The sequence below is a fragment of the Zea mays genome, chromosome 6 (genome assembly GCF_902167145.1).
Source record: "Zea mays cultivar B73 chromosome 6, Zm-B73-REFERENCE-NAM-5.0, whole genome shotgun sequence".
Classification (NCBI taxonomy): Eukaryota; Viridiplantae; Streptophyta; class Magnoliopsida; order Poales; family Poaceae; genus Zea; species Zea mays.
In genome coordinates this window covers 176,536,716-176,556,626 of record NC_050101.1, presented here as the reverse complement: position 1 = coordinate 176,556,626, position 19,911 = coordinate 176,536,716, and the positions used below count along the sequence as shown (strand labels likewise).

Here is a 19,911-nt window from a genome sequence, read left to right as displayed (position 1 = left end):
GAGATTCTGGATTGAGTATTCTGTGTTGTTTTCGAATGGAAAAAGGAGAATATTGTGTTGAAATTAGTAGACTATTCCCTTGGTGGGTTTTAAAAGAATATATTATTCTGTACCTTTCCGTGTACAGAGATGTCTCGATTGGTTCCTGCGATTCTACTGACGTTCTTCAAGCCACTTGAAACAATTGTTTAAGCACTACAACAGTAACGGCTTTTGCAGTGACTGTGAGCCATCGCCTCACTGCTTATTATATTCTCTTAGAGCTGAGCCATCATCAAGTTGGTATCTGGCCAGCTGCTTGATGCTATCACCAAGTAGCTCGGAGTCAGTGGCCGCCTATGCATCAGCCTGATTCCAAATCTTGAACGCAAAAGAGCTTGGATCAGATTCTACTCTGATCAACAAGTTGAGCGGTGCGCATCCAGGCGGTCTCTGCATCTCATTGCTTGAGATTCAAAGTGCTGCATTCTTTTCATCTGATAAGGAAATGCAAGCCGATTCCAGAGCCAAAGTCGCCAATTTGGTCCAAAGCAACCAAAGCCACTGTCACCTGGACACACAAAGGAGAACTCTTCATTTCCTCACTTCATCACACAAATATTAGTAAGAGATGTATGTGCTCTAGAGTCCCCAAGGGGGGTAAAAGTTTTGATAATTGATTGTGAAGTGTGTAAATTATGCTTAGTGACACTAAAGTGACCACTAGTTTTGAAACATTATAGCCACTACTCACGCTACAAAACTTTTCGACACAAACTTCTACCATCACACGATTTCAAAACATCTGCCTACTGAGTAGCTGTAGCCTGAGGCAAAAATTCCGCAGGGAGGCGGGCATCCAGCATTCCAGCCATGCTTAGCTCCTCGGCTTCCTTACCGTGGGGCTTTCCCTGCCTTCTTCCCAGCTTTCCCTCTCATGCCTTTCTGGCCACCCTTCCCCTTTGCGCCTTTGCCACCCTTCTTCCCAGTCCCACTGGCCCGCTTGTCCTTCTTCATCCGTGGATCCACCAACACCTTCCCTTTGCCAGCCCTCACCTGAACACCCTTCTTTGCAACAACATACTCCTTCTGAGGCTTCTTCGGCATCGCCTTCCTGTAAATCCGGTCAATCATCTTCCTCTTTGATAGCTCGTTTATGTCATTCTGGTCCGCTATAGCATCTGCCTTTTGGCGTGCCTTGTCAAGTTTCTTCATGGCGACACGCTTCTTCCGAGCCTTGGCCTCTGCGACCTTCTTGGATGGGCGGGCATCAATCTCCTTAAACTGAGCCCTCATTGCAGCTACTTCCTCACGTGAAACAGGCTTCATGGGCTGCCTATGCCTCTTTTCATCCTCAACAAACCAGTTGGGTAACCCTTCGTCATCAAACATATGCTTGTTGTAAGCATCATCAAGTATCTGCTCTCTCTGTTTCTTCCTCAGCATCTTCTTAGCATAGGCTAGTACTTCAGCCTTTCTGTAATCATCGATATCATCCTCTGATTCATCAGAAGATGAAGATGAATCCTCTTCGTTTTGGACAGGTTCTGCTGGTACAATCTCAAAACCATCATGTTGCAAATCCTGTGCTTTAGCCACCTTTTCCCTTTTGCCAGTATCCATCTTCTTATTCCTCTGCAAAATCTCCCTTTCATCTTCAGTGTCGCTCCGCTCAGTAACACCGGTCGCTGCTTCCGTGAACACATCCTGACTATACCATTGCTTTACAATCTGCTCTTTAGTTGGCTTCTGCTCATCTAGAGCAAACAGAAGGGGGTTGGCCTCTTGATCTTGATCTTCATCAAAATCTTGATCCATTTCAACATCACCATCATCTTCACCTCCCTATAGTAAGATTAAAAGATAATGAGAACATATATATCACCTTGAAATTTTACAACCTCTATTACTGTAACTTGACAAAAGAAATTCGGTATCGTAAAACTCAATACCCTCTATTATTGTAAACTGTAACGTGGAAAAGAGAATTGCGCAGCATTGTACAAGTCGTGTGCTTTGGCTGCTGTATTACCTCTAACAGTTCTGCATCAGCATCAGGATTTATTCGTTTTGCACGCTTGCGTTCTTGCTTTATTTCACCACCCTTTTTAGTTACAAAGCGCTCATAAGCTTCATCAAGCATCTCTTCAAGCTGGGCATCATACCTGATGTGAACAATGATTACTTACAAACTTTTGTCACTTTTCTTTTTAGAAATATAAGGATATTTGATCACTAAATTTCGTGTTCCGATGGTGTGGATGTTCAAAAAATTACCTCTGCTGTTCGTCATCAGAATCCATTTCCTCATCAGAGTCTTCAAGAGCTTGAGTATCCTCATTATCACCGTCTCCAATTTCATCTTCCACATCAATCTCTGCTGATTCAACAGCTTCAAGTTCTTTTCCACCCTAAAAAAGGAAAACAAATATAAAAACTTATCAATTAGATGATCATGAATGACCATGCTCTGTTAGATTATTTTGTAACAAACCACAGGAAAAGATAGAACATACACAGCCCATTACAAGGTTTCTTTACAGAAATCCAAATAAAGTGAATCAAATTTGTTAGTGTGTTTAGCAAAAATGAAGGCTGCTGCATTTAGAAATTTTTGCATGAAGGACAGGGAGGAAACTCAAGGGAGAAAAATGAGTATTGATGTTTACTTCAGTCTAACAAATGTGGGGAAACAAGTTTCAATATCATGCAAATCTAAAGTTCTTCCAATTTTGCTATTAGTATAGCTATTAGTATAGATATAATGCCACCAAGTAAACATAGCACATAACATGACCACAGAAGCAAGCATGATACCTTAATAACACTAATAGAAAACAGGTCAGGATCGCCATAATCATCTCCTGTAGCATCAACCTGCATTCCTGTGGCTTTGCGTGCTTTATCCTGGAATGAAGAGACCCGTATGACAGCATAAACCTCAAATCGACATCATATGATCATATTGCAAAAAAAAATATGTATTTCATAATACCTTTGCTCGACGCTTTGATAGTCGCTTTTTTTCTCTTTTTTTCTTTCTATCAATGACACTAGTCAATTCTTCCATTTCCTGTAGAAGTACATCATCATCCATGACCTTTGTGCTCTCCACAGCATCATTGACCTTTGGGGTGACTTGTGATGATGCTGACAGTGATTTTCGTAAACGAATTCGCCATCTAACATGGTCATGCAATGACATAAGATCTATATCCTCTGCACACCTCTACTTATAGACTTGTTTGAGTTATCATAACTATTTAAATAAACAGAAATTAACCATATGGAAAAATAGGCAGATAAGGTACTCACTTTAAAATATGCTTGAAACTATGTTTATCCAACAGAAGCAAGTCCTCACAGAAATTTTTTATCTGGCACAAACCAAATAATCAGTCGTAAGTACCTATACTAGAATAGATGGAAAGATAAGCTGTGCAGTATGCTTAGTAAAGGCATCAGTTCCAGTGTTTAAAAGACGACTAGGCATCCAGGCAAGTATTGGGTCCACCTGGACGCCTAGGCGACAAGGCACCACTGCTTCCCAAGGCGAGCTGGCCTGGACGCCTAGGCGATGCCTTTGAAACACTGATCAGTTCCTTACATCATCTGTTGTAAGCTCATGATTCTTTATGGGCAGGGATTCTGGATTATCGAATGAAATTGCATTGTAAGAGCCCAAAAACTCTAGTGGCGCCTGGGTGTCAGACCATATAAAGTCTGATGCCAAACCAACTTTCCGTAATGTTGTATTCCCTTCTTCATACCTACATACAAGTTATTGATATCAGTGTATAACAACATATTGTACCATATTGTTAACCAAAGTGGCCTTTGTGTAACAAAAACTTAAAGCTACAACTTCTACAGGTAAATTCCACAAAAGTTTTTTCAACATAGAAAGAACAGCATAAGCCTTTTTAACTAAGCCAGCTCCAAGACTGGGTAAGGAAACATAAAGACTTATTTTCCAATATCCTTACTCTGCTCCAAGGCTTGGTGAGCTAACATAAACACCCACTCACTCTTATGAAAATAAGAACAGAAAATTTTGCAGCCTTTAGTGCAGTGAGCCAACATAAACACCCACCCACTCTTATGAACTTTACACTCTTATCGATGCACCGGACATGAACCTGAGTACTGATGTTTTTGTTGAACAAATTCTACAAACTGTTAATCCTTGTTCGTTGCTTTACCCAAAGGGCAGAACAGCACAAGTTTTCTGGCTCGAACAAGAAATGCCTAACTAATTATGTGACCTAAAAAATGCCTAATTGGTGAGACCAGACATCACAGTTGCTTACACAAAATAACAGAGTTCCTGGTAAACTTTCACAATGCCCACTTGCCCAGAGCAGAGTAAGGATATTGGAAAATATGCTGTTATAAACTTATAATGAACGTAAGTAGTGGATATGTAATATAAGGAGAACAAATATAGGTAGAATATTATACTTCACTATGATGTGAACACTGCTATTCATGCTAACGATTATAGATATAAAAAAGATGCATACTTTCAGAAGGGGAAAAAACAAGCAAAAAAACTCCAGCAATGATATGACAAGGGGACCTACCCATCACGGTGTCTTTTTTTCCTACCATCCAAAACATCCCTAGACTGCAGAGCACAAAACATTTCCAAAATCAAGGTATGCTAGCAGAAGAAGAGAGAAAAAAACTAGACAGATGATTCAGACACGTGGCTCAACATACTTTGGTCTGTTCTGGAACCACACTGAATAAGTGCTTTATATCGAGAAGTTCTGGTTGAATCTTTGCAGGAGCCTTGTATTTCAGGCAAATGATATAAATTTCAGCAGATGTAGACCGACTTGCCGTAGGTTTAGTCGCCTCGACCTTCTCAAACAACTGCAAACCGAGATGATATTTGATGTTTCAATCAACCAAATACGAAAAATATAAAAAAATTACAAAACATTTAGTGAATACACACACCTGTTTAAGACAGTACATAATAGCGTTGTAATCTTGAGACCTAAAAACCTGTTGAAGAAAAAGAATAGTTGATTAGACGTGTATTGAAATGTGAGACAATGATAACAACGAAAAGTAATTCGAAACTGACATAAAGCAGATTCAGCAACTGAAGGAGATGGGTTAATAAAAAAACACATGACAACTCTGTAAGGTATAAACTGTCAAAACCACTCAATATGTCAGAAGAATGGATACTGCTTCAATGTTCGTGCAATACAGAACCACTGTGAATCCTAGGTGGCTAGGTGCACAAGCTAATAAGGAGCACATATATATATATACATATAAACATAACACCTGCCTAGGGATGAAAATGTCAAGATATCATGCTGCCACTCATTTAGAACACACTTTTATAGTGTATTCTCAACAAAGATATTTTGCGTTCACAATTCACATAGAACAAGGAAAATAAGCATGACGCTGAATTAGAAACTGAAGCCAATGCAGAGTGCCGACTGCAACATTGACCATTCTTCTTCTGTAGAACCCTTCACCTTCGTGATGAAGGCGCCCTTGGGAGCGAGGAACATGGTAGCGAGGCGCAGTGCGTCTATGACGAGCGCCGATTGCGACGTAGCCTCCTGCGCCCAGGCACCACCGACGTTGGGCGACCCGTCGTGGAGCACGACGTCAAAAGCGGAGACGCCGTTGGAGTCCATGAGCCTCCGCACCGCGGCGCGGCACTTGGTGGCGGTGATGTCCTCGGTGAGCGAGTGGGCCCCGCGGATGGGGCGTATAGGAACGAGGTCGACGCCGACAACGAAGGCACCCACGGGAGCATGGTTGACGGCCACCTGGACCCACCCTCCCGGCGCGGCGCAGAGGTCAAGCACCGAGCGCGCCGTCGGGAGGAAGTGGAACCGCGCGTCGAGCTGGAGCAGCTTGAACGCCGCGCGACTCCGGTACCCTTGCTCCTTGGCGAGGTGGTAGAACTTGTCCTGACGCTGCTTCCCCTTCGCCTTGCCCATCTCCGCCGCCGACGACGACGAGACTTCCCAGCGAGGGGATGGGAGCTAGGGTTTTTGGAGATGCTTTTGCTCCGTGCTCTCCGGTGGCTGTTGAGCTGTTGGGTGATTGCTGCTCTGGTCGATTTTGTTGGAAAGTCCGTGGCGAATACAGGCCGTGACCGGATGTCCGGATCATGGACCTGGGCCTGGGCCTGGGTCTTTTTCGTTTATGAGCCTCTCAAAATGGACTCAAACACGTCTGGTCGCCTCCTTTCTCTTTTATTTTTTTTATTATTTATATCACTATATAATCTATCAGTTAAACTTTACAAAACCTACCCAACCAAATCACCCCACACTCATAATCTTCACTAAATTTATCAAACAAATTACTCTCAAACTTAACACACCAACAAAATCAACGATTCATATCGCTCGATAACCTCATCTCCTTACTCAAATTCAATGAATAATATTATTTGGATCATCTCTCATCCTTCATCTCCCCTATCCATCCCGCGACCCTGGCGCCTCCAGCCTCCCCCTACCCGTGTCGGCGTGTCCCTACCGTCTCCTCCCCCTCGCTCATGTCATCGCCGACATCAACCCCTCACGTTGTCGCCATCGTCAACCCCTTTCATCCTCTTCGCGGGATCATAGTGTTAGCACGGGCTATATACTAGTTATTCCCAATGACGCACTTTGCACTCCAGCGCGATATGGAACTTGCGCTCGAGCTCTGGCTCGCCACGCGCGTGCGCGCCGTCGTGTCTCCCATAGAACTCTTTCCCTTCCACCGGATTTTATTTCCCTATGGTGCGTCCGCGCCTCGAGACTGAACCATGGAGCTAGGGCTATGTGCAGTGCGATTATGACATATTCAGGAGTGGAAGAGAATGAGACGGTAGATAATTGGAGGAGGAGGAAGTTGAACCGACAGTGAGCATGAGGTCGCGCCTAGAGGCTAGAGCTGGTCGAGAAGCCGAACATGAACCTGGCGCTACTGGATAAGCCCGAGTCAGAAGAACTCGGCACCACTCTTTGTGTCAATCACGACAACAGTGAGGCTTATCGCTTCCGTGCTTTCTGCGTTTGAGATTAGTCAAGTACTCGGGATTAGCATTTGATTAAGCTCAAGAATTGAGGCCATGCATCTGGCAAAAAAAACGAATACCTTATGCTACAACATTCAATTAGGTTAACATGGAAAAATGATTGTGTGTTATTAACATTAGGCATGTGACACTATAGGAAAAAAGTGTGACGATATAACAAAAGTAATTGTATATCCCCATGTATCAGCAATAATATTAAGTTCACACATACTCTTTACGTTTGTTGCTAATTAATATTTTTGCAACAACAACAACCTCTCCATGATATCTGTATATATGAGGATGAAACACTATGGTGTCATTGTGATAATACCACACGCGTAAGGCTTGGACATATGCAACCGTAAGACTGACTCCAACAGAGGCCATGCAAATCGAGCAGTCATTCAAGCCTTTGGCTAGCATCTCTAGTTTGCCTGTCCAGCCATATGACACACGCTTTCAACAGCACAGGTAAAAAGGCAGCGGTAGTATAGTCCAACAAATGGAGCAGATGGTGGGGTCATGTTCTCAGACACAGGAAAAAGAAATGGCTGCCAGCTACACTACAAGCTATTATGGCTTTCCTCTCTCTTTCCATCTTTTTTGCCTGGCTCGTTTGGCCGCCCTGTTGGAAGACATTTTGTACTGCTACAGTAGCTCGTGAGCAGCTATTTTAGCTTTGCCTGTCCATTTAGCTGCTCTGTTGGAGTCAGTCTAATAAGAGAGAAGGGCAACGGCTAGGATGTGTCTCTTCTAGCACGCCAACTTCGTCGTATATATAGTCTCCTGCTCATGGATATTACTCTTAAAGTTCATTAGTGTTTTTATGAATTATAATTGTCTTTTGGTCATATAATCGATAATCTCTTTTTCGTACTAGTCATTTACTTGTGCAATTGTTTCAACTCCTTAAATATGTAATCCGTTATGTTCATCTGTACTACACATTTACAATCGAAAATCATTTTTGAGTCATCAATCAATAGAGGCGCCGAGAGCGTCTTCAGACAGCCTAGCCAAGTGTATGTAGAAGTCGTTCTTTCCAATTTGCGTGCTCCAGGTGGAAGCTGGTGGCGCGCTGTGTGAGCCCGGCGCCGGCGGACGTCATAGATAGTAGATACGATGTGGCAAGGCGAGCACGACCGGCTGGGGCCGCCGGCGCATCAGCATCACTCGACCGACAGATGATTCATGGAGCTTGCAGGTCGAATCTGACGTATCATTGACATTGACTACCTCGATCGAATCCAACGTATCCAAGGATCACAAAACCGGTCAAAAACCGGCGCAAACCAGTCCAGTTTTCTGTTACCAGACCAGACAGGCAACGGTTTTCCAATTTTTTTAAAAAAAAATCAAAATTTTTGGAGAAGGAATTAAAAAATGATACAGTAAAAAACACCGAAAACAGATGAAAATAGCGACTTCTCATCGAGATTCGTGAAAATAGCGACTTCTAGTCGAGAAACCAACGAAAAACCGGTTTATTTGAATGAGAATGCTGACAAAAACAGATTCTCGGTCCGAAAATAGTTTTTTCGGTCAAGAAACACGGTTTCTCAACCGAGGTTTCTCGTCGGGATTAAAACAAAAACCATTTTTTATTTTAAATTTGTAAACTAGTCAGTTCCCTCGAAAAACAGCGGTTTTCCAGCGAAAATCCGATACCGCTAACTAGCACTTTTTAGTCCTTAATTGGTATGGTTAACCCTGAACGTATCAAATCTTAGATTCTAGTAGAAAACTTTCAAAATTCAGATTCCCCTGAGAACAAAACATTTTCTCTATGAAATCAAAATAACTTTATGTAGCAAGCTCACTGTATCCTTAAAATTAGAACTAGAATCAAGAGAAACCTGATTTTTAGCGTTTCTCTAGACTAGTACACAAACGAGAACCAGTTCCAAGTGACTGCTGGCACCGATTCTAGTGGTTTTAGTTCAGAATCTGATAAGTTCCTCGCAGCCGAAAGCACCATCAGTTGAATTACTCCAAAGAACTCATCTACATCGTTTGTAGCCCGAATGGCAACCATCACTGTTTCGACACCACAAATGATCCTGCACGAGTTAAAAAAAACGTAAGTCTCCATGGCTGAAACAAAAATACAGCATGCATAGAAGTGCAATATGCTTCTGCGGATAACTTGACTATGCTACTATAATCTATTGAGACTAGAATAATTAGAACTATTGACAATAGCAACCTACGATATCCAAAGCATGTGCATCATGGGTTCCTCGAGGATGGCATCTGATGGAGGACCTCATGTACAAAGAGATCCTGCAACTCCAAGTATCTATCTCTCCATTCTGTTCCCTGTTGGTTTGGAGTGCCATTCTGAGCATTCGGCCCAAAATCAAATAACCTGGATGAACCACCATGCTTCTGGACCACATAAAAAAGACATAAGATGCAGCATAAAGAAATATGGAAATGAAACTTGTAAGATGCATGGCACCAAATGAAAGACAAGTAGACAACGCAAAACCAACCAACCTGAAGCTCATCCAAGTAGCGCTCCATAAAAATGAAGGTCTTATTTCCAGGAATTGGGACATCATTTTCAGGCCGATGAAGAAGTACTGCCTGCCGTTCAGCCTCCCCATTTGCAGACCGAACTTTGCGTAATGGTTGTAGCGGTGGCAGATTTACTCGTTGTGGCGTTACAATAAGAACATTGGTTACTGGACCTGACAAACATTTACATCATCAAAGCTCATAGTACTGCACATTCGGTGTGTGTGTGGGTGGGTGGGGGACAAGACCACGATTCATATACTATATTTAAGAAAGCATGGCCATACAATAGTCATAGCCTCAGCTTTAGAGATATGTAAGCTTATGGCGAACGATACTAACAAAAAAATGTACCATGAGTCATGAAAGTTGACTGTAAACTCATGGAGACATACTTTAGCAGTCCAGAGTACATGACTACATGTTTCAATTATAATCAAGACGTCACATAGAACTTCCCTCAAAAAAAGTATTCCCATAGAACTAAGAGTGATTTAGGATTGATCGATGGAACTCAGCCTAGGTAAAACGTAAGCAATGTACAACCTCCATTCTCAAATAAATGACACCACCTAATTCACTTTTGAACTAGAAAGCATCAAATAAAAAATGGAGGGAGTATTTAATAATGCCTTTAATGACAGTAAAAAAACAAAAAAGAAACATCTTTTGCCTATTAAGCGTCCAGAAAATATGTGATCCTTGGGTTTCTCTGGGAAGAAAGTTCTACTAGTCAATGGAGTAGGCTCGCAACCCAACCACATATTCAATGCATAGGAGTGTCCAATGTAAGAATTAAGTTTTCAAATATTGCACTAAGTTTTGCAAAGTCAAGGCAGGTTTTCAGCACGAATATAGCCTTTTAATAAAAAAGTAAGAGTCTAACCTTGGGAGTGTTTGAATTTTCGGGTAACTTGCTGACATCTGGTATCCCACACCCGAACATTACCATCCTCAGATCCAGAGACAAGTAGAAGTCCATCTCTGCTTGATGCTAAGCTTGTTACTGCCTTGCTGGATCAGTAAAAAAATACCAGAATCAACTTAATAGATCTCACCACACAAATGTTAGGAATTTGACACTGAAGCAGCATACATTAAACAGAGAAAGTAGTTGCAAACAAATTTACTTAGATAATGACATTGAATAACCTGCACTGATAACAACAATACAGATCAATGAATAATCATTACAAAAAAAACTACCATACAGCCTATCTGTAGTTTCTAAGCAGCGAATAACAGAGAAACAAATAAAAAAAAGAGGATGGGAATTCCTTAAGATTTTAATTAACTACAGTGCGTTTGGCAGCACTCCTTGGTGCAGCCTCTTCATGAGAAAGCACTCCTTGGTGCAGCCTCTTCATGAGAAAGCACTCCTTGGTGCAGCTTCTTCATGAGAAATTGAGAATCACTCCAGTTCTGCCAAACACCAAAATTTGGCACACCTTAGGGGAATCTAGTGAATCAATCCCTCATTTTTCTATACCAACCACGGAGGCCAAAAACCACCCCCACAAATTCAAGCCTGCTCCCCACCCTTCTGATTATAGACCTCCACACCAAGTCAAAGGTTATCGATCCACAATTGCCACAGGTATAAAAGGGCCGCAATTGCCCATCCTGCACTTGTTTGTCGCCAAAGCACCGCACGGAGGGGTCCAATCTTTTCCTCCATGTGCGGGAAACCACAGCACTGCCAGCAGGACTGGCCCGACGCCAGCCGTACAAACGGGGAAGCTCACGCCCAGAACATCAACATACCCCCCCCCAAACACACATCTTTCCTGGCTAGAAAGTAAGATTCAGTAGAGTTGTTGTCAATCGATACCAAGGGGCAACCCTACTATACCCCAGTACAGGTACAGGCACACCCACTCCCTGCAGATCAAGCTCTGGTGTCCACCTTCCACAGGCTTGACACCAGAGCCCACCGTTGTCTTCCACTAGGTCAGAACCACCGACCTCCAGGCTGCCTCTGGTTGTCCCTCATCCAGACCGAAGGCCCTGGCAACACAACTTTGTTTAATGTTCTGTTGATCAAAGCATAAGATGAGCCCTAGTTAATTTAGAATTGTCCTGTCAGCTTGTTAATCAGGTATTCATTTATTTGTTGGTGGTTATATAATACTTTTGCCATAGGATGAACAACAATGGATTTCATAGTTATTAAACAATTGTGAAGATTGACAGGGGCAAGCTAGACGCCTGGACCCTTTGTAAGAAAATGTCTGATTATTTTGTTCTCTTGTGGGGACTTTGTACTCAATTGGGCCCAATCGGTTTGGACTTTGGAATATGATGATTGTTTGATGCAACTTGTGGTGTCAACAATTAATTATTGGCATATTAAACAAAGAATTTCTATAGTCAGTTTGTCTATTCATGATATGTATTACAGACTTTTGTTCAGGCAGTCAAGGGTACTATGGACAATTACAGCTTAATCCGCTCTTTGAAGAACACAGTCACAGCTTGCCAAACGATTCTATCAGACAGAATAACTTCCACGTTCCAAAGAATCAGGGAGAAGGGCAGGAGAATCAAGGGGTGGAACTCTGCCAAACAGCAAACAGGACCTTAAAGTGTTATATATTTGTACAGTAGTACAATACATGTGCGTAATTTAATATCAAAGTGAACATATGGTCCATATATCAGATATTAAACTGATAAGAACAATAATTACACCTTATTTTAGCCAAAATACCGAGAAAGGTATGCGTTGAAAAGGAGCCTAACTCTTTTTTTATAGGTCGTTCGTCGCTCGTCCTCCTTTAACTAGCAAGGTGGCACTATGTGGGAGCGCTACACTGTGTGTAGCTTCCTGTTGTATTGGGCTTGAGTGGTTTCTCAAGGCCTATCTGTGGTGTATCGGCCCATTGTTAAGCGAGAAGCGGAGAAGAGAAACAGACCTACACGCTCCGCACGTGACGCACGACACATGAAACTGTTGCTTTAATATAGTAGAGATTATGGAACACTTAAGTGTAAGGAAATGTATTCATATTTATTTATTATATAATTTCATCATTAGTTATTATTGTCAGGATATAATAATTCTGTAAATCATATTCAATTTCCAGTAAGAAAATATGTGAAAAGTATATTTCGAACCACCCCTTTCCTTTCATGAACCAATGCAAATAATATCCTTGCAAATGCAGTTACCCTAATGCTGTGCATAATGTACATGTTGCATGTTCGATCCCCGGCTACACTCGTAATGTCTTGAGAAAGAAAAGAATTTCCAAGTTGCCGACTAAATTCCAAGGTGCATTATCATTATTATTTTAGTGTAACATCACTAGGTATAAAGATCTATGATTTCCTTTATTCCATTTTGCAACTTACTATATCACTCTGCCCATCAATCAGAGTAGATGCAACATGGATGCCCTAGCAATTCAATTTTTATTTATTCAAGTCTAAAGTAAAGGTTGAAGATATAGAGCCTTGTCAAAGCTGAAAATCATGCTCATAATGTATGCACTTCCTATGGGCAAATATAGTGGATCATGTTCTTTTAAGTGATGAACAATTATCTCAGACCCAAGGTTTTAAAGTCGGCTAGTCGACTCTAGTCGCCTGAGCACCGATAAGGTGACTAATCGCGATTAGTCGTTGATTTGCTCGATTAGTCGAGTCTAGTCGACTCCTATAGTCGTTCACCTATAACAGGACCATATGTGTGTGTGTGTGTGTGTGTGTCAATATATATGAATATATATAGCTCTAGCTGCCTAGCTGGACTGCAGGACTGCGTGAACTGTACTAGTGCCACTGCCATCGTTCTAGGGCTGGGGCAACACAGATTCTGGGAAGATGACTTCAACATTGTTACGTCGCCTCCTATTCTCATATGTAGTGGCACAACAATCAAGTGAAGCACAACTCAAGAGGAGGCCAAGGCGGGCACAATACTGCTTAGTTAGTGAACAAAGAACACTGAACAACCAAAATATCAGGGCAATTACCGTCTGAAGAGGTCCTCATCTCAATCTCTGAATTCTAAACAGAGGAGTGGTCGCCTACTCGTCCGTTCAGCCGCTGAACAGACAACAGAGGAGGACGGGAGCGCGCTGGAGGGGGGCTCTGCAGACTACTGCCGCCGCGAGATGGAGGGAGCGCAGCTGCTGCTCGAGTAGAGGGCCACCAAAGCGCAACTGGGCGGCAGGAGAGGAGAGCGGCGACAATGGGTAAGGGGCGGCGACGCTAGAGAAGGGGTGGCTGGGTTGGGGAAGAGCGCACGCGCAACAGTGCGTACCGTGTTGGTACAAGCGGGGGATAGGGCAAAACAGAATTTGTGTTGTGTACAGATGGTGGGTCGACCCACATAATAGAGGCCAGATTAGTGGCCCAAAACATGCATAACTAGTCGACCATAACCCCTAGTCGGACGACTAATCGCTATCTAGTCGAGTCGGAGACCCTAATCGAGCTCGGACTAGCGATAAGGCCGACTAATCGCGATTAGTCGGACGACTTTAAAACCTTGCTCAGACCCCGTTTGGATCCTTGGAATTGGATTCCATTCTAATAATCGTAATTTAGACATAGACCAATTAAGATAATATAGTTTTATATAAAATATATTTGTATACTATTGTTGATCATACAAGGAAGATATCTATGTGCTACATTTCTACTATAGAGGAGCGAGCCAAGGAGTGTGTCATAAGTTGTAGAGGAGAAACATGGACTAGTGATACATAAAATCAATTTCCACCCCCCTCGCCCTATGAATTTGGAACAGGATTATATCTAAACTTTGGAAAGTGAAATTCCAAACCAAATAGCCTGCTATATTAAGTAAATTTCAATTCATTCAAAATGAAGGGATCCAAACGGCCTCTCATGGAATTTCATGATACGAGATAATTCACAGCAGTAATTTTCAAGAACAAGACGAAAAGATAGGTCAGGCAAACCTGTGGTCATCCAATGCACCCAGAATAGATGACTCATCCCTACCATGAAAACTGAGATCAACACCCATAGCAGTAACATATATTTTTCCATCTCTACCACCAGCATAGAAAATATGACTTCTTGGGTCTAGTGCTATAGAATCAATGCTAGTAGGAAATGAAATGCTTCTCAGCATCCTACCCTCAGATAAACTCCAAATCTGCATATAAGGACAAATGCCATTAGAATATATAGCCCAAGATGCTACTACCTATGATTCCAAATGTAAGTCGTTTAGGGCACTGACAATCTCCATTATGACACTTTGCCTTGTAATGTCCATTAAAACATACCATTTATATAGTGAAATATATATTATGGAAGTTTTTTTTCCATCATAAATATAGTAACATCAACCATATGTTGTCAACCTAGTAACTTTTCATGCTTATAATCCAAGTTAATAAAGTTTGACCAGATACAATCCAAAAAGAACCTATATTTAGAATCAGTGGTAGTACTAGTTAAGATATAAACAAGAGTGGCTAACAAGAACTAGGACAAATAAATAAGTGCATATCAAAACATTCAATTAAAAAGAACAAGAGTTGAGTTGCACACACACTTTGCAGGTTCGATCCTCAGAAGAAGATATAGCGATTGCTCCAAGAAAACAAGCAATATCAGTTACAGGCAGTGCATGCTGACTGAAACTATACAAATATGGTGTCTGGACCTCCAGCCTTGATTGCTCATCAAGCACCCTGCAACCAATACAACAAAACCCAATGAACACTACAAAAATAGTTTGACCAATTTTACTACACAAAACAAACATACGTGATGAGATCCCAAACTTTGATAGTCCCATCCTCTGACCCTGAGACAAGCAAATAGTCATACAGCCCGAGGCACCTAACAGCACGATAGTGTGCATGCCATGTATGGAGAAGCTCTCCACTAGACACCTATAAACAAGCATAAAATATGATGGATCAGATAAATAGCTTAGACAACCAGAAAGTGCTGGATGGATCGGATTCAGATATATAGCATAAACTGCAGACAGAAACAAAACTCATAGGCACATAAGGCATAATTAGTTACCTAATATTGTACCTGTGAAAATACACCGAGTAAACATGTCAAATATTGGCACAACTTTGGGAGTAAACTGAGGATTATAATGTGTTTCTGCTTAAAACATTAATGCTCAAGTAGAATAATGGAAGTTGAAAAACACACCATGATGTCACAGAAAATGTCTTCAGGAGCTAAATGGACATTCGAGTAAAAAATTAAAAGACACCCAGTGGCATTTGATCAACAACAACAAAGCCTTTTAGTCCCAAACAAGTTGGGGTAGGATAGAGTTGAAATCAACAGAAATCACAAATCAAGGTTAAGGCATGTGGATAGCTGTTTTTCATTTGCTCCTATTAAATGCTAAATCTTTGGGTATATTCCATCTTGTCATGTCTCCTTTTACTACCTCTTCCTGTGTCAACTTTGCCTTTACCCTGCCTCTCTTCCCATTGCTAACGTGACTCAGGATCCCTCTAGCACTGGTTCCACAGGCATTTGATCATGAAACTTTAAGTGTATACACGAATAGTTTTCTAATGGTCACCGTGAGCTTCTGGCACAAAACACGCAAATTGTTAGCCTATGGAATAGTAATTAGCTTCTAATTGGCAGTTTGTTAAGTGCTAAAGAGAACACTAACACAAAATAAGCACCACCTTCAAAGTTTTAGAACCTAAAACACGCATTCATTCACCACCCCGTACAGTGCAGCACACAAGCTATGGGGGAAATGTTCTACTGCAAGAAATTTAACAGTCATATTCCATTTCAGAACTAAATAACTCCCAACTGTTCTTTTCCAAACCAACTGGAAAGAAATAAAGACCCTGGTCAAATTGTGATTAGTCACCACTCACCACCAGGAGCATCCACTTCGCACCACCTTGAGCTCACTAGCGACCAAGGAAACACACTGGAAACATTCCACAGCAACCTCAAATGAGCACACCAAGCATCAAACAACACGTCCTAACAGTTTCAAAAAGAGGACAGACCTAGCGCCGTTGGCTCACTCATGAAGTCAATAAGTCATGAGTGAGGTCTGAAAACTGGAAAGAGATAACCAAGGCCAGTCTCCCCCTGCAAATGCCCTCACCTCCCAAAGGAAAATGTTGCCATTGCTGCCACCGCCAATGAGGTAGCTTCCCTCCTGATCGGCGATGAGTGCGCGGATCGGCTCAGCAGGAAAGCTCTTGACGGCCACTTGCGGCTGCAATCGAACCAGGAAACGACTCGGGGTCATGGTTCGGAGTTCAAGAGCGCCGTTCCGGGTTTTATGCAAACCGTGCTTACCTTGTCCCAGTAGTAGAAGTGGATGGTCCCGGAGTTGCCGCCCGCGGGAAGAGCCTGAGCGGAGGCGAGGAAGCGGTCGGCAACCGAGGCGAGCGACCGAGGGCGGGAGGCGCAGGGGCGGAGGCGGATGTCCTCCGCGCCGGTGCGGAGGTCCCAGGCAGCCACGCCCGCGTCCGCGGATGACGCAGCGAGCACCAGCTGCTTTGGTTGTGGTGGCGGCGCCATGAGCAACGGAGAGGGGTTTAGGGTTCACTATTCCGGGGGGGCCGCGACACCGACGCGTACCCGAGCCGTCCAAACAAGGCAGAGCTTGGCTGGGTCGACGAAGACCCTCTAGCTTCCCTCAAAATACAGCAGCTTTCACAGAAAGAAATGAAGGCGTCGGCAAGAGACGAAACTCAAATTTTGGCTTCTCCTCGCTCCGTCCTCGGTCTGCGGTCCCAAGGAGAAATTACTCTCGGCGCGGCAGAGGGACAGATAGAGCGCTGACTCCGCTGAGCCGGTGGGGGTCGAGCACCGTCGAGGGAGAAAAATGAGAGTCGGGTGCGGCGCAGTCAAGGAAGCCGGCGGAGAGAGAGAAAGAGAGGAGGCGCGATGAGGTGGGTCGAAGCTCCGGGCTCCGGCGGCGCTAGGGAATAACTAGGGTTTTGGAGATGGTTTTGCTCCGCGCTCCGGGCCTCCGGCGGCGGTTGGGACGTTGGGTGCTCGGCTGCTTGCTGCTCTGGACGTTTTGTCGGGACTCGGGAGGACTCAGTGGCGGGAAGGCCGTCTCATGGGCCTGGGCCTTTTATTTTTTATAGGCCTCTGAAAACGAAAGATTTGACATTTGACATCGACGTTCCTTTGGAACACGGGATTTTAGACACACTAGAATAAAAATAACGCAGAAAATAAATACGTATTGTCTGTATCCTAAATAAGGGGTGTTTGGTTGCTCCTGCTAAAGTTTAGCCCGGGTCACATCAAGCGTTTGACTTTTAAATAGGAGTATGAAATATATACCCAACCAACTGGACTAGATTCGTCTCGTCTTTTAATCTTCGGCTGACAAATTAGTTTTATAATCCGACTACATTTAATACCCGGAACGGAGGTTCAAACATTCGATGGGACAGGGGCTAAATTTTAGCGGGGTGTAACCAAACACCCCCTAAGGATATCCACTACTGCTAGATCAAGATAAGACATCAATGACTACCATTAAGGCCTTTCATATAAAGTCGTGGCCCAGTCTGATCTAGATCACCACCACACAAGCATCCATAAAAGGGAGAAATCGGCAACTTTATCTATGCCATTGGACCTCCTCATGGGTCCATCGACTCCATGAAGAAAGGGGTCTGGAGGGGCAACCTTCGAGGTGGTTCTAGGCCCAGTATATGCCATCCGAACTTGGGGTCCTGTGACGCCACAAGTCCGGACTGGTGCGGCTGGGGCTCGGGCCCCTCGAGGGTCCCCAATCAGAGAGGGTCTAGGAATGTCGTGTCTCTCGGGGACCATAATTAGGGGAATCCTCAAGACTCCTAATTCTCAGTTGGTAACCCCATCAGCACAAAGCTGCAAAGGCCTGATGGGTGCGATTAAGTCAGGGATCAGTCCATTCGAGGGACTCGATCACGCCTCGCCCGAGCCTAACCTCGGGCAAGGGCAGCCGATCCCGGAGGATCTCCGCCTCGCCCGAGGCCCCCCTCCAGCGACGAACATACTTCCGGCTCACCCGAGGCCCTGTCTTCGCCAAGAAGCAACCCTGACCAAATCGCCGCGCCGACCGACCAAATCGCAGAAGCATTTAATGCAAAGGTGGCCTGACACCTTTATCCTGACGCACGCCCTTCAGTCAGCAGAGCCGAAGTGACCGCAGTCACTTCGCCGCTCCACTGACCGGCCTGACAGAAGGACAGTGTCGCCTGCGCCGCACCGAATACAGTGCCACTTGACAGAGTGAGGCTGACAGGCAGTCAGGCCCGGCCTCGGGCACCATAGGAAGCTCCGCTTCGCCCGACCCAGGGCTCGGACTCGGGCTAAGCCCCGGAAGACGGCGAACTCCGCTCCGCCCGACCCAGGGCTCGGACTCGGGCTAAGCCCCGGAAGACGGCGAACTCCGCTCCGCCCGACCCAGGGCTCAGACTCGGGCTAAGCCCCTGAAGACGGCGAACTCCGCTCCGCCCGACCCAGGGCTCGGACTCGGGCTCAGCCCCGGAAGACAGCGAACTCCGCTCTGCCCGACCTAGGGCTCGGACTCGGGCTCAGCCCCTGAAGACGACGAACTCCGCTTCGCCCAACCCCAGGGCTCGGACTCAGCCCTGGCATCAGCCGACGGTCTCCGCCTCGCCCGACCCAGGGGCTCGGACTCGACCTCGGCCACGGAAGACAGACTCGACCTCGACCTCGGAGGAGCCTCCACATCGTCCAACCTAGGGCGCGGACCGACCACGATAACGGGAGGCGCCATCATTACCCTACCCCAAGCTGACTCAGGCTACGGGGGACAAGACCGGCGTCCCATCTGGCTCGCTCCGCCAGATAGGCAATGATGGCGCCCCGCACGCTCCCTGACGACGACGGCTCTCAGCCCCCTTACGGAAGCAAGAGGACGTCAGCAAGGACTCGACAGCCCCGACAGTTGTCCTTCCGCCAGGCTCCAGCGCTCCTCCGACGGCCACGACACCACACGAACCGGGTGCCAAAACCTCTCCGGCTACCACGATGGCATGTACTTAGGGCGCTAGCTCTCCTCCGCTAGACACGTTAGCACTCTGCTACACCCCCATTGTACACCTGGATCCTCTCCTTACGCCTATAAAAGGAAGGACCAGGGCCCTCTCACAGAGGGTTGGTCGCGCGGGGACGAGTGAAAGTCGCCTAGAGGGGGGGGTGAATAGGGCGAAACTGAAAATTTACAAATATAAACACAACTACAAGCCGGGTTAGCGTTAGAAATAAAGAAGCGAGTCCGCGAGAGAGGGCGCAAAACAAATCCCAAGCGAATAAGCAAGTGAGACACGGAGATTTGTTTTACCGAGGTTCGGTTCTTGCAAACCTACTCCCCGTTGAGGAGGCCACAAAGG

General features: G+C 44.6%; 2 protein-coding genes and 1 pseudogene across 5 annotated transcripts; all 3 read right to left on the bottom strand.

The window, feature by feature from the left end:
- Positions 1 to 617: 617 nt before the first annotated feature.
- LOC100381782 (uncharacterized) lies at positions 618 to 6,062 on the bottom strand. Its single transcript, NM_001366758.1, has 11 exons — positions 5,484 to 6,062; positions 4,945 to 4,992; positions 4,702 to 4,857; positions 4,563 to 4,606; positions 3,587 to 3,749; positions 3,295 to 3,356; positions 2,975 to 3,161; positions 2,797 to 2,886; positions 2,257 to 2,390; positions 2,012 to 2,144; positions 618 to 1,824 (listed from the first exon to the last, which is right to left on the bottom strand). The coding sequence occupies exons 1-11, from the start codon at positions 5,955 to 5,957 to the stop codon at positions 874 to 876; spliced, it is 2,442 nt and encodes an 813-aa protein (NP_001353687.1). The 5' UTR covers positions 5,958 to 6,062; the 3' UTR covers positions 618 to 873.
- Positions 6,063 to 8,744: 2,682 nt separating this feature from the next.
- LOC100280249 (Protein ROOT INITIATION DEFECTIVE 3) lies at positions 8,745 to 17,613 on the bottom strand. 4 transcript variants are annotated; one of them, XM_008649533.3, is made up of 9 exons: positions 16,844 to 17,613; positions 16,647 to 16,760; positions 15,305 to 15,432; positions 15,090 to 15,228; positions 14,485 to 14,684; positions 10,440 to 10,567; positions 9,533 to 9,726; positions 9,240 to 9,421; positions 8,745 to 9,093 (listed from the first exon to the last, which is right to left on the bottom strand). In XM_008649533.3, the coding sequence occupies exons 1-8, from the start codon at positions 17,066 to 17,068 to the stop codon at positions 9,263 to 9,265; spliced, it is 1,287 nt and encodes a 428-aa protein (XP_008647755.1). In that variant the 5' UTR covers positions 17,069 to 17,613; the 3' UTR covers positions 8,745 to 9,093; positions 9,240 to 9,262.
- Positions 12,170 to 12,275, bottom strand: LOC111589699 (uncharacterized; annotated as a pseudogene).
- Positions 17,614 to 19,911: the final 2,298 nt, after the last annotated feature.

Bases quoted from the DNA above. Each gene is read 5' to 3' on its own strand.
- LOC100381782 (NM_001366758.1), bottom strand. From the start codon at position 5,957: ATGGGCAAGGCGAAGGGGAAGCAGCGTCAGGACAAGTTCTACCACCTC. The intron at 3,750-4,562 runs GTAGGTCCCCTT...ACTTGTATGTAG, and splicing joins AAAAAAAGACACCGTGATGG to GTATGAAGAAGGGAATACAA. The intron at 3,162-3,294 runs GTGAGTACCTTA...TGACCATGTTAG, and splicing joins AGTTTCAAGCATATTTTAAA to ATGGCGAATTCGTTTACGAA.
- LOC100280249 (XM_008649533.3), bottom strand. From the start codon at position 17,068: ATGGCGCCGCCACCACAACCAAAGCAGCTGGTGCTCGCTGCGTCATCC. The intron at 10,568-14,484 runs GTTTGCCTGACC...TTACTGATCCAG, and splicing joins GGTGCATTGGATGACCACAG to CAAGGCAGTAACAAGCTTAG. The intron at 9,727-10,439 runs GTTAGACTCTTA...AATGTTTGTCAG, and splicing joins AAAATTCAAACACTCCCAAG to GTCCAGTAACCAATGTTCTT.